Source organism: Homalodisca vitripennis, chromosome 4, assembly GCF_021130785.1.
Source record: "Homalodisca vitripennis isolate AUS2020 chromosome 4, UT_GWSS_2.1, whole genome shotgun sequence".
Lineage (NCBI taxonomy): Eukaryota > Metazoa > Arthropoda > Insecta > Hemiptera > Cicadellidae > Homalodisca > Homalodisca vitripennis.
In genome coordinates, this window is record NC_060210.1 from 118,298,174 (window position 1) to 118,312,884 (window position 14,711).

The 14,711-nt window shown below is 32.2% G+C and overlaps 1 protein-coding gene across 1 annotated transcript; it reads right to left on the reverse strand.

The window, feature by feature from the left end:
- Positions 1-224: 224 nt before the first annotated feature.
- On the reverse strand, positions 225-13,754 carry LOC124361485. The gene is made up of 3 exons (XM_046815536.1): positions 13,708-13,754; positions 2,922-3,028; positions 225-836 (listed from the first exon to the last, which is right to left on the reverse strand). The coding sequence occupies exons 2-3, from the start codon at positions 3,015-3,017 to the stop codon at positions 600-602; spliced, it is 333 nt and encodes a 110-aa protein (XP_046671492.1). The 5' UTR covers positions 3,018-3,028; positions 13,708-13,754; the 3' UTR covers positions 225-599.
- Positions 13,755-14,711: the final 957 nt, after the last annotated feature.

The following is a 14,711-nucleotide window of genomic DNA, read 5'->3' on the forward strand; positions in this document are numbered from 1 at the left end:
GAAGGATTCGCCCAGTTGTCAACTTCTCCTCTTCGTTATGTACGCCCATTACATAACTGATGTATAATCTTGATATAGGCTATTCAAAGTTTTATAAATGATAACATTCTCGTAGTTTTACATGGATAACATAATGTGTACTTTTTAGCAGGACTAAGTAACACAAAGTTCTAATTACTGTTACTTCTTGACATTTAAGGAATAAGGGATTAAAAATTAAACAATTAAAACTTCACCTTTTTATTAACATAATTACTGTAACCTTACCCATCATGTAAAATGACACAACTGCATCATTCATAAATTAAACAGTTTTACCGTAATGGCGTATCACAGAAACTCGAAACAAGGATTTAGATATCAATATTAAAGTTTTAAAACATAAAATATCAATGTGTTAATGCGGTGCTTATAATTCAATGTATCACTAAACAACAAGACCTGTAAAACCGTTATATTTCAGTCTCACAAATAAACATTCTTTTTACACTATACAACATCCGCATCATCTACAAGAAATTAATCTTATATATTGAGCACATGCTTTGACAATTTACAAGAAACCATGTATTTAAACACATTTTATTTTTAGAAGTAATTTACATTCCCAATTTGTTATGTAACTTTGGTAGGACGAGGGAAGATGACTTGGAAGTAGGACTACGGCCGTGGAGCCGAACTGCTCTTTGAAGAAGCAGATACAACAGCTGACTTGGAGGCAGGCCTGTCCATTCGTGCATATGGCCTGCGTGTTCCGGAGGAGAAGAAGAAGAACGCTTGCCGAATCGCACGGGAGGACGGTTCAAGCAGGTGCGACACTGATCAGCATAGTTCTCCTGCGGCAAATAAAAGTCCTTGAAAAATATTCATGCACATTTTACTAAAACCGGAAGCCTTTGTAAGATAATTATCCTCGCAAAATGAAGCATGTTGAAACCAGAATCCAAGAGAATGTACATTTTAGATTAAAAGAGAAATAGGTTGTAACCTTATCTTTTTGGCTCATAACGAGTTCGTCTTGATCAACAAATATTGTGTTAGTGTCATTTAATTGGATTTAAAGGCACAGTCACACTCATGATTTAAGTCTATAGAGTTCGCTGCCTGCAATTCAACTGTTTTAAAATTATTTTTCACTTCCCGTTACCAGCAAGATATAAATCTCCTTAGGTAAAGCTATATTAACTAAAAACCTTAAGCTAACATGGTATTTTAATTTTTACATATAAATGAAATCAATTATTGCCTTTTTACTTGCATTTTTCATTGACTTTCAAATTGGGGATAGTGGCGATGTAGTTTATGGGATACAATAAACATATTTTTAGTATATTGGATACGGAACCACGACTAAATATAAGTAACTCTACAATCTTTTCCACAACTAGAAAACTGTTTCATCATCATATAGCCTTGTTGTGTAGCAGCCACGGCTTGTCTATAACGTACTTTATGGGTTAATTTAGAAAGATGTAATGGGAAAGAACATACTGTAATGTAATGGGAAAAATTGGAAACAAGTAGGTCTCTACGATAATGTTAACCTGTTAGTTTTTTAAAAGCTAACACTTAAAATTACAGAGGTGGCCTAAAGAAATGGAAAATGTGGTTTATTAAAAGCTAGAAAACGTATCTTACAGATTAAAGATTGAGAATTAGTAATAAGGTTATCATTTAGATTCCAATGTTTAGTAATTAGATGCCACTGTATTGTAATGCAAACGTATACAGAGTGTCCCGTAACACTCTAGACAAAGGTATACCTCGTTATTTCTCAGGTTAAGACAAACATATTTCACCTAATGAACAGGACCTCTGATGCTTAGTTTCCAATCTGCATGTTTTTTTTTATGAAAAGTAAATATCTTTAAAAAATAATAAATTAAATTATACCAAATTTGGTTCAAGTGTTTACAATTACGAGATGAGTTACTAAAACATTATTCAATTATCATTAGTATTTTCAAAATGGTGACCATTAAACTTTGAATATCTTAAAACCAGCAATTTTACTCAATAATTACAAAAATAATAGTTTTTAGAGGATTTACCACACACCTAATGACACAAAAGTTATTTTAATCTAATAATAAATAACTGATTTAAAGCAGTTTTACTGTGACAAGACATGGCCCACATTGTTAGTTACCGTTTTTCAGTTTTCCATTGTTGGGTATTCGCTGAGAACCTCAATGTGGGCCACGTCTTATTATTTTTTAGATTGGCCACCCCGATCCCCAGATTTAATTGTGTGTGATTTTTTCTATGGGATTACTTAAAAGAACAAGTTTATACTCGTAGGTTCAATAATGATGAGGAATTAAAACAATCAATTGAAGAGGAACTTCTCCGGATACTGCAGAATTTCTTTGTAAGAGCTTACGATTCATTTGTTAAGCACTGTTATCAGTGTGGATGGATTACAGATCGAATAATTGTGGACTGTAATTGTAGGTTTTTTAATAGGATATATTCTAATTTTCTAATTGCAATGCTTTATTTCTCTAGAATATGACAATAAATAATTTTACTAAACCAAAAATACAGTTTTTTACTTATTTTTTTACTGTTTATAAAGTATAGTTTTCCAAAATGCCACCATTTTAGTTCAACAATTACTAGAGAGCTGAAATTTTCAAAGAATATTTTTAAAACCTATTTAATGAATTATGTAGTGTTTGAAAATGTTCGATGCATAGATGGGTAAGTAACATAAAATCAAACTTTTAAACCTCTGCGCGGGACACTCTGTATATGCAATATGATTAATAGTGGCGCTACTCTAAGTCTAGCCTCCTAGGCTGACCGCTGACGCCTCCTGAATGGTCAGCCTCTACCTTCCATAGAAAGGGGAGCTGTAATTGACAGTGTGGATAACGTACATAGCATATTAACAAACTCTAACTGGTTATGTTTCTTACCATCTGACAAATCTCACTACACCTGTCTGCTCTGGCGAGAGGACGCAGAACTGCCAGCATTGCTACAGCCACCAGCAGCTGCGTTGTCGCCGCCATCCGACCTGGAACTGTCACCATGAAACCTCAGTGTGGTTACAAGAACTAAAACAGAAAAGTAATAAGGAATCACACAGTTGAATGTTGTTAATAAGAACAAAACTAATTTGTATCGGAATAGGTTTATGATCAAATATATTAGCCATCAAATATTAAATTTAAAAAATACAATCTATTTGCAAATGTTATTTTCATAGACAAATAATAATAATCACCTTAGCTAATAAAGTAAAATATGTATAATTCACTAATAAATTAGAACAAAACATTATATACATTTACAGACTCACTGTACACTAAATTAATAAAAGGAACGTTAAGTTTAACTCCTTATCAGCACTATTCGCCAATGACAATAAAATCATCTAAAGAATATAACGCATTTTATACATATCAAATACGTTTTGAGCTTACAAGTAAATTTCTTTGGACTGATGATAGATTAATTTATTTTGTTGAAGGAGACAGTTTATCGATCTAACACTAATCTTGTAGATTGTATATGAACTGACAGTCTGGCAAGCAACTCTGTAGTTATATGTGGCCCTTTTGTTTTTATAGCCATGAATATCTCTGCCCGCAGAGACTAGCATCTGGAGCGAAAGAACAATAATTATCTCGAATGCTGGTAGATTCGAGTAAATACAGACTATGAAATGTACTAAGACATTAACAGATATGAAAACAACACAGGATCCCGAGAGGGATACACACACAAAAAAAAAATACAACAATTATTAAATCGAATAATAAATAATTGATTTAAAGCAGTTTTATTGTGACAAGAAATGGTCCACATTGATACCGGCCGTCTCCTTACATTAACACTGCTTTAAATTAGTTATTTATTATTCGATTCAAATACTGTTGGTATCATTAGTTTTGTTATAAGATCCTCTAAAATGTATTATCATTCTTGAGAAAAACTTGCCAGTTTTTAAGAATTCAAAGTTATAAAGTTTTAATGGCCGCCCCTTTTAAAATACTAAAGATATTTGTATGAGGCACTAATCTATTTGGGACCCAATAATCTTTTCCATACGTGATTTTAAATAATTTTCTTCATTTCAAACAGTTGAGGTTAAGCCTTTGCGTTCAGGTGTTTCAAAGTGAACACATCACTTAGCCTTTGTTCGAAGTTGTGTGTCCTATATCCAGGTACTTGTAGGTTTAACTGTAATTTTCCACCAAGAAAGAGTGTTCTTGTATACAATTGTTTTAGGGAAGTTTTATATTAAATTGAAAACACTAAAGATTTTTTGAAAGTCCCAATTTAATAATTACAAATAATTTAATTGTTTGATGTCGTATACAATGAAATGTGTTACCAATAATTGGATTTTGTTTAAGTAGTTTACGTTTAGCCTACACGAAATTTAAGCTTGCATTGTAAATAGAATTGAAGCCTAAGGTAAAGTGACGAGAAATTCCATAAGAGCATAGGAATAATTTGTTCGCCGATGCAGCTTTTAATCGTATGTACACTTACATAATATTTCATTATTATGTACCGTGAATGCCTCTGATATTCATTGATGACTCTAACTAACCTAATAGCTTCAGTAACTTTTTATGACTGCTTTTTAGAGTTTTGTTTTGGTGTAACTAGGTAGTAAATAAAAAGCTATTTTTACTTTGAATGCAATATATCAACTTGTTCCATTTCTTGTAAGGACATCGATCGGTCAAGTGTTCCAGTTCAGGTCGAGTGTCTGAAGTTGTTTGAGTTAGAATGTTTCAAGTTCTGTCGAACCTCTCTTCTTCATTCCGAGTTCTTTCCACTTTCACTTCTAACTCTCTTGAATGCTCACAGTGTGTAGTTTCAGTATCATTAATTCTAGCAATAGGACTATTTCTTGAACTGTTGGTATTACAGTCGGTCCTTCATGTTGTTATTTCAGTGTTATCAGAAAGTACTGTAAGCAGAAGGTCGCAAATGAAATTCCGAACATTGCGTGTTTAACTAGTTATGCACTAAATCAATGTTTTGATTCTTTTACCAGTGACGGATCGATAGTAACCACCGCAATTGTGAATGCCTAGTTTTTACATTAACCTTCAGAAAGATCTTTCGAAACGTGTTTAGATGTGCTCTTATCAGTTTTCTTGGTCTTACACACCCATATCCCTTCCTATTTAATACATTCTGACTTGCAGTTCCTACAATACGCGTAATTGTAAATTTGGATGTTGACGATGAGAGAAGTTGTGTGATCACTTTTTTATCAATAGATGTTCAGAGGAGTTAGGACAAAACCGCATCTATACAGAAACGTTAAAACTATTATTACATATAAACACATGTGTGACATTAACAGGTCAATAAAACATAACAGAACGATAAAAAAATAAAGGAGTCTGTGTGTAAGGTAGTACTCCCATCCGCAAGTGAGAAACCCCGGTTCAAGTCCCAGTGATGCGAGTAAATTGTTGTTTTAGCCTTTGAATGATATAAATATTTAATCTTTACAAGTTCTCCACACGAGTGAATATTACACTAACTACAATTTAATAGCAGTTAAATATGTAGGCCTATACACAAGAGTGAAAGTGTGTAGATTAATGTTAAATGTCATGTAAAAGAGTGTTTAGTTTATTTTTTGTTATGTTTAGTTTTAGTTTTAAGTAGGTATTAAATTTATTTTTAGTTTATAGCGCAATGTTCATTTATTTATTTTTTTTATTATAACGCAAATTAAGTTTAAAAAAGGGCCACGTGGCCCTGCGTTGCTTGTTAAAAATACAGATTTTTCATTTTATATTTTTAAAATCATATTCTTTAATTCTTGCATTTATTAACTAAACTTGACGTGGCTATCCACCAAATTTTAAATTTTGTACGGGTAATTTAATATATTTTTAGTATAATTGTAGAAAGACTTGTCCACGTACACACCCTAGCCCCCAAAGCGTACGGACCCTAGCTGAAACCACAGCCTCGTACGCGCCTCACTTCAGGGTTGCTACAGGAGTCCAATAATGAAATTCCCTGACTTTTCCCTGATTTCCAGACCAAATTTTTCATTTTTCCCTGACTTTTTTCGACGCAATCCCCAGGGTTTTTGGCAATTAACGGGTGGAAAAAAGCGGTGTTGAGGCTAACAGGGTGGCAAATATAAAAAAGAAAAAAATAAAGTGAACACAGTTTAATACGTACAAAAAGATTGACTTAAATGATCTTTTACAAAACAGAAGTAAAATATGCGCCGCGTCGTCTGCAGGCTTGGACTCGGCGCGGCGGCAGTAAGTTTATTTGTGTAAAGGGATTTTATATTTTTCCCTGACCAACGTCGAAATTCCCTGACTTTTCCCTGACTTGAGTCCGGATTCCCTGACTTTTCCCTGATTTCCAGTCCTGTTTTTTTCCCTGACTTCCCTGATTTCCCTGACCTGTAGCATCCCTGACAATCCGAAAATGTTCCCGATCAGTGGCGAACTTAGGGGAAAGGTCACAGGGGTCATTACACCCCTCCCCCCAAAATAATTTCCCATTTTTTTTTAGTTTTAGTTTTGTAAAAAAGTAAATTGTAGTTTCCAAAATGCGAAGAATATTTTTAAGATGTATGTTTCTTTTACATTTCTATTCCATTGGCAGGTCCAGTAAAGACCCCCCCCCCCAAACTTTGCACTAGATCCGCTCCTGTTCCCGATGTACATAGACTGATTTAATTCCGTACATTTTACTAAGAATTTTACACACTAAAAATATACGTAAAATTAATCTAATTTACAATTTACGTAATAAATGGTAAAAGTTACATATATATGTGAAACTCTGTGACTTTTGTAAAGTCATTGTTTCTCTACTTTAACAGATAATATTTATTCCGTGTTTTGACTTTTTTGACAAATATTTTTTAGATTATTGTGATTATAAAATTATTTGAATACAGTGTATTAGTAAAGTATAGCAATCTGTAATACACAGATAACTGTGCAAGGTATACACTGTCAAAATGACCAAGGCGCTTAAAGTATTATAAATACTACCTGAATTGCAATGAGTTGTTCTCTATGCGCATTGGCTAACTAATGACAACAAAGTTCATAATAATTGCTAGATCTTGTATTCATTTTAATTCTTAATTTTTGTACAATGATGTTCCATACCGATACGTAAATAATAATTAAATTTACAATATTTAATATTATATCCGCACCACTATTATAAAAAGCTTTGTACACAAAATAAAAAAGTGAAGGATGTCTTATTTTACCAGACGAAGTAGGGCTAAGAAGTTATCTCTAACACAATATGGGGACCAATGGCTTAAAGATGACTTGCAAGGACAGGATCGCTGAGCGGTCACCCATCTAAGCAGCAGGCACTCTCGACGTAAATGTAAACGTTGTTATCGAAAATATACACTTTTCCCATGTATGGTTTTGTAATGGTTTTCTCCCAAAACCTCTCCTAAATGATTAAACTATCTCTAATATATTTTAATGAAAACCGAATAAATTCTACTATTTTAGCTACGCCAAATACTATATAACATTCGTTAAGGTCTTGGTATTAATAGACCATTTAAAACACATTTAGGTTAAAATACATTTGTGTGACTAGATAATTCTAAAGCAATTCTCCAAAGTATTGGAATAATTTGTAACTAATTAATTTCAATCATACTAATAACCATATGAACTATCGTGCTATTTGCATTTTTTAGTTGACTACGTTACAGGGCTAATCTCTTAAATACAGATAGATAGATTGGATTAGTCGCGGCCGCTTGCATATTGCGTAATACAAGATTGTCTCTAGAGGTTAGACGGGGAGGATGTCGGTAAATTAAAATAGTCTGACTCGTCTCTGTTTGGAGAGATTTCTTTCATCGCCTGCTGTGCTCTCCTGAACTTTTATTATTATTTACTTCCCACATTTTATTGAACAGTTTTTCATTCTAGGGCGTCAGGCAACATAAGGATTTTGAACTGTACTTGGTTAATCCACAAGCATTTTGTTTTATACAAGTTCATGGCAGACATCAATAAGTAGTTCAATAATTCAGATCTTCAGAGATAATATATTAAAAAAATAAAGTTTTACTTTTGTTGGTATTTATATACTGTTTGACAATCATAAATGTTGGATATGATGCTACCTCCTTTTTCTGCGCAACATATTTCTTCTCTATCCCAGAACTCAGAAGACAATTGGATTGGTCTTGGATACCCTCCGGCTCATCAAAAGAAATAAACCGACGCAACGGTGTCGTGGCTTAACTAAAACTTAGCGATTAAAGAGCAAGCCACAACAGATGAAATTGAGTAAACCTGAAGAAATGTAAATTTGCATACATTAGATAGGCCTAATTCAAAGTAAAATATTTTACTGGTGTATTTCAAACAAGTTGAACTACTGTTATACGACTACTGGACCGGGTAGTGCTTCTTCCTCAACGGGTTTTAGCATTAAATTGGATACGTAAAAAATAGGCGAGGAAAAGAAGAACCTGTTGACGAACTGGTCAATTTGGATGGTTTGATAGTCTGTTCTTCCCTTATCAGTTGTAGACATGCAATACGGAAATCTATAGTAGAGGTTTGATAGTTCTCCATCTCTAGTTCAAGGTAGATTGAAGCTGAAAGCCGAAGATTTCGAGTAAATTTGTTCCTGGCGGAAGTCAATTCTTCGAGATAGAGCTAGATTATGATCGCTGGATGCATGCCCCTGAATGAGATTTGGCTTAGCGTTAACGAAGGGGTGTTCTGTTAGGGGATTATCTTGAACAAGCTACAAATGTGAAAATTTGCAACAAATTTTCTACATAATGCAGGGTCGGTTTCGACAATGGTGCATGTTCTTTTGTGGGATATCCTTCATTCTATCCTTAGCCAAGACTGTTGCGCCATACAAAACGGTCTGGTGTAACTTGTTAGATCGATTGTAACATGTTTTTGGACAAAAATTTTATACAGGTTTTTAAAATTAAATAATTTTGTAAATATTCATAACTAATTAGGTATAGGCCTACCTTTTTACCAAATATTGAAATGTTTACTTAAGTAATGCAAGTTGTTGAGATATTTTGAACAAGAATGTTCATGAATCTTAAATGCATATGAAAATAAAACCCATGCAGTTTTTCAATAAAAAGAGCTACGGTCACTGAAAGAATCTGAACCTGCGCTACCAGGTTCAAAGTCCGGCGACTTGGACCGCTCGGTCAACGGCCTGTGTCCATTACAATAAATTGTAATAGGGTATATTTTATATACCTTTTGATTGTACGGGCAACTATTGCACGGACCTAAAGCTGTCCCTGTGCATATTGGAATAATTATCAAAGTTATATAAGAAATAATTTTACTATTATTAATGTTAGTTTATGAATGTTTCTCCCTTATCATGTTTGATAAGATCCCGTTATAGGCTAGTGGTTAATGAGGACGTGCAGAATTAGTTAAAAGGGAATCAGCACTCCTTTAAAAATGTACTTCACAATGATAACATAACATGAGTTGATTAGTTCCATAGTATCACCAATCTAATGGGTTTCAGGTAGTTTCTGCGTTACTGACAATACTTTCCTCCCAGATTTTTCTAAGAATTTAAAAGGCATTCTTCTGGTGATTCAACGCAACTGCCATGTTCCTTTCCCGCCCGCACCATGTCAGTCGTTCCGAAGTTGAGTGAATTAAAACACTGACAAATAAAACCAAACTACTTATTGCCGTGGCTTATTTGAGGACTCTAGAGGATCTCCCCATACTACTAAAAAAACCTAAAGCAATAACAATCCTCTACCAAATTTATAATTAGCGTGAAATAAAGGGAGCATTTTAAATATTTTAGTTTTAATAAATACTACCTCTGTAATATCGATTTAGGAGTGACAAAGTTGCATTAGTTATTTCCTTCTGACTTTAGTTCCAAATAAAGCTCCAATTTGACGGAGGTACGTTACAATGGGTACAATGCCGCATTATATCGTAAAATCTTGAAGCTTAATCTGGGCAGTACTAATTTGAAAATTTGATTATTTTACTATAAACCAGTTAATGTTTCCAGTTTTATTATTGGCCTAACATGTTTGCAATTATAATAGCAATCTGTAGGAATAGGCCTACAATTATACATCATAATGAATTTTGCATTATCCAGTACCTACCTAATTGGTGAATATAACTTATATGTGTTAAATCGAGCTTAGGAATTTATTGTAGTTAGATTTCCAATTCGGAAATATTCCCAAAGCCCACTATCACTGATATTGAGATTAGGGAAAGTAAATATGTTTGTTACCGTACTTCAAATTACCCATTCCCCATAATAGATAGAGACCCAGTTTCGTGCCTTTTAATAATGATGGTGATGACATATAACGATTGAAGAAGCCTCAATAAGCTTATTGTGTAATTGTAACATAGTAAACTCCCTCCCTGTTTTCCAAACATAATTAACTAATAGTGTTACGCAATTCGGTAGTGTGGTCATCATGGAGCGAATATATTATAAAAATAGCAAGTACAGTACGAAATAGATACCATTACGTAGTGGATATAAAAATTGACGAAGCGATAAAGATGTGGCAGATTTTGAAGGGGGGGGTGTTGAAATAATCTTGCACTGGTTAAGTTTATATCTCAGGCCACCCTTGAGCGCGCATATCTTCTAGACCGGTTAATAGAAGTTAATTAAGGGAGAACATTATCGTATCGCCCACGCATGCGCTTCTACTGCACTTTCACAGTTCTTTACAAGTTTGTCCTGGCTGTATTTGAATAGCTGCCGTGGAAGACTGAAAGGTTTAAAAACTTGTTTTTGATAAAGTTAGTATAAATTTGATAGTTTATCATATTCTCTAAAGACAGAAATATTGCCATTTTCAAAAGTTAGGAACAGACTGTCCTGGCAGCCATCTTGGTTTTAACCCCAAAAGATATTTAACCTCAAACACTTTTATGATCTTATTTTAAATTGTAGAATTATGGAAAACGTTTCATTTTAAATATATAACTGATACGCATCCAGGCTCTTTTTAGTTGTTTAATATTTTGTTAGCTAATTACAAAAAATAAATTTTTTTTACTTATTGTTGGAATATTAAAAAACAATATACTTTACAAGAAAAACTAAAGTACTTTGGATACATATTAAATAAGATCTTCAGAACACTCACCATAGTTCTATAAACACAAGTACTAACATAAAAATATCTGAAGTTTATAATTTTTTAAAGGGGTAATAACTCCAGATCATTTCACCACAATCGACTAATTAGTTATGGGGGAAGTGATGCATTTTTCATTTCATAGTTTGAGATCAAACTGTCCCAAACTCATCTAAGGCAAACATGCAAGGTAAAAACAAATGACCTCTCCCTAAACACCTTTAACTTTTTTAATAATAAATATAAATTCAAATTAGATTGATATTCATTGGGCTGATTTTGAATTAGTATTGAAATAGCTTTTAATATTGTAGCTTTTCCCCAAACTTTATTCAAAACTAAACACATTAATATTTAAAAAAAAGCTACTATCCTTACACAAAGTACCAGCATTTTAAAATGTATAATCACATATTGCGGTTAAAAAACAATCAAACGTCCGTTTTAGAATAAAAACTGCCAGGACCCGATGGTAAAGACAGGTTTGAGTGGGCAGAAAGAAGTTTTGTAATGTAATATACGCTATTATACAAAGTAATACTAATTTTAGGTTTTTTTACTTCATTTTTCAAATGATTTAAAAAACAGTATAAACAGATTTAAGTTGATTAATGTTTTAACTGGAGTTATGCATTTGTTTATTACTTGGTTTTATAGGCTAAATGTAAGAAAGGAACATATAGCCCTAATTTGCCTCTGTACTCATGTACAAAAAGAAGTTATTATTATTATGAACTGTTAGCTGTAATTCAATGTTTCTGTATGTGATAAAAATTTTATGATAAGGTTATCAATACGTTTTTCTTTTCCGAATCAGATGCTGATTATATATTTGAAACACAACATGTCAATGAATATAACATTTTAAATTTTCTTTACATTAAAAAATGTTTTCCCTCAATAAATGTATCTTTATTTATCTTATCTATATTTATGTTATCTTTTTCCCTCAAGAAATCTTTATTTAGAACAAACCATGTTATCTAACTAATGTACTGTAATGCTGTAGTGCGAAGAGTTTTTATACACATTACTTCACCAAAATTTATTGTAATATTTTTATAAATCTAAAAGTTAAGCAAAATATGTAGTAAAATACAAACATATGTTTAATCTATTTACTTACAAAATATGTACAACTACAAATTCAAAGAGGTAGTTTTAATAGAGACAACTTGACTTTATTGTACATGTGGTGTTAACAAGTAGTTACATGTTACTCAATGATGTGTTCCAAAGATGAGCATTGCTATTATAAATACCTATCTGTGTTGTCACTAATCCTCAACTTTAGGTGTGTTTATTCCATTTAAATGTTTCCGAAAGTTTGTTTTTTTATTCACTAAACAAGATAAGAATAAGGTTGTGTTATTCTCCAATAAAGCGCCATATACACAAATTAAACAATAAAAAATGCAGTTTGTTGGTTTTAAGATCACAACTAGTACACCTGAGGAAACTTTTTTCAGAAATGCTAACTTGAGTGATTGCAATAGATATTTCCCTAAAACTTATTTAAATTATATTTTGGTTCAGTGTGTACAAAATATGTAGTTTTAAGTAGATACACTAAATATACACAGAATGTATTAATGTATATTATTTCATAAATTTAAAACATGTTTTAAAAATATGTTGCTTTAAAGAATTGTAATCATATAGAACAGAAAAAAAGAGAGACATAAAAACTGTATATTTTCATTCTTTCATCTCATGAAAAATTTAAAAGCGTTTTTATTAATATGAAAATATAAAATAAGTTCAAGTTTTGTTCCATTGTACTGTATATAATGTAAAATGATTTGGATGTGCATATTTTTCAACATCTTTTAACAGCTACCAGATAAGTTTCTAACATATCTGTTTTACAGAGTTCAAGCAAGTTTAACTATGGCAGCACAATATTATCTGCAATAGTCCTGGATTAAAAAACCTCTAAATGATAAACAAATACATAAATAATGTATAGCCAAATTGTACACATTTACAACTATTATGGACCACACAAACAAGAAAGAGAGATAAGTAAAACCGATTTCTCTACTTTCTGTAAAATTCCAAACTCTTATCCGCATTAATTTCATCATTGCATTTTGTTAAAATTATACAGAATTAAGACAATGTTCCTATATCACAAAGGAAAAATTAAAGTTATCCTTTTTTACTACAACCTAGACCTTTTCAAGGTGTATGAAAAGAAAATAATGTATGTTACAGATTATAAAACAAATATTGTTAAATAAAAAATACGTAAAATATATTATTTAGCAAATTTTAATACAAGTACAGCTTGGTGAAGTATCTTCTTAACACATTTTTACCGATTTTCTCATGTAAGTTTCTATATTAACTGTTTTAATAAATTGATAAAAAAATTATTATTATTATGAACAAAAACTAATTGTCAAAACTTTTAACAAAACTAAAGATATTTAGTACAAAATAATTTTTGTTATATTCTTTTTTAATTTTATTTGAAATGCTGGTTAGTAGGCACCGATTACAAAATTAACTTGACGCAAAGTTAACTAAAAGGCTAAAATTAAATCTATTAGTTACAAAAGTAGAAGTACTTGTGAGCAGAGCGGCTGGGGATGAACTCACAGTGAGCGAAGGCAAGTGAGCGCGCCGAGTGATTGGGCAAGGTGTTGAGGGACCAAAGGTGGGTGGATGGGGTGGGGGCAGAGCAATTACTTAATGGGCACAAACCTTAGAGTGAGTTTATCACTTAGAAAACTGTCTAAGTTTCCTGTAGCAGCTCCTGTAAGGTGAGGAGAGGCTTCCCATGAGGCCTTCCACTTTGTAGCAGGCTGTAAGTGTACTTCCAGAGCTCTTCCACTGTAGCCTACTTTGTGTTGTTGATCATCATGTCGTGCGCTACAAAACTCACTTTATAACATTTTAATTTTGTTACAATGTTATAGGAAAATGTTGAATTAAGAAAATAATGTGACAAAAATTATTGCTCATCTATGAATGATTGAATATACTTTAGAATCAACACTAAATTTTATGGGCAAGATGATTAACTAATTGGATTAGGAAATCCACTGCAACGCAACTTCAGAACTTGGTCCTGGCTGTTGAAACATAGGAAAATAATATGATATCAAGGTGTAACTTACATTCATCACTGGCCCAATAGATAATAATAATGCCCCCTGCATCAGCAGCCATAATTTTTAAAGCAAGTCGATATTGACATACAAGTCTTAAATTATTGGATGGGCTGTTCTAAAGACATCTCTGAATGCTAAGAATGCCAACTTTTTTTAATATAACACAATTATAATTTACAACATAACCCTTTCAGTGCCATATTTTTTTGGAATATTAGTTAAGAGTGCCTGGGGGTGAAGGATAGTGGTTCCAAAAATGTCATACAATTTATAGAAATTCACTTACAGTTATTTTTAAATGATGTAACTTTGTTATTCGTGATTTTTTCATTATTTTTTGACACACACACACAAATTTTTATTTACAAAACTATTTCTTATAAATATAAATAATAAAATTTTACCTTGAATTTTAGAAATTTCAAGTAACAATCAAATCAAATCAAATCAAATCATTT

Coding starts and splice junctions, on each gene's coding strand:
- LOC124361485 (XM_046815536.1), bottom strand. CDS start 3,017: ATGGCGGCGACAACGCAGCTGCTGGTGGCTGTAGCAATGCTGGCAGTT. Junction 837..2,921: donor GTAGTGAGATTTGTCAGATG/GTAAGAAACATA, acceptor TATTTGCCGCAG/GAGAACTATGCTGATCAGTG.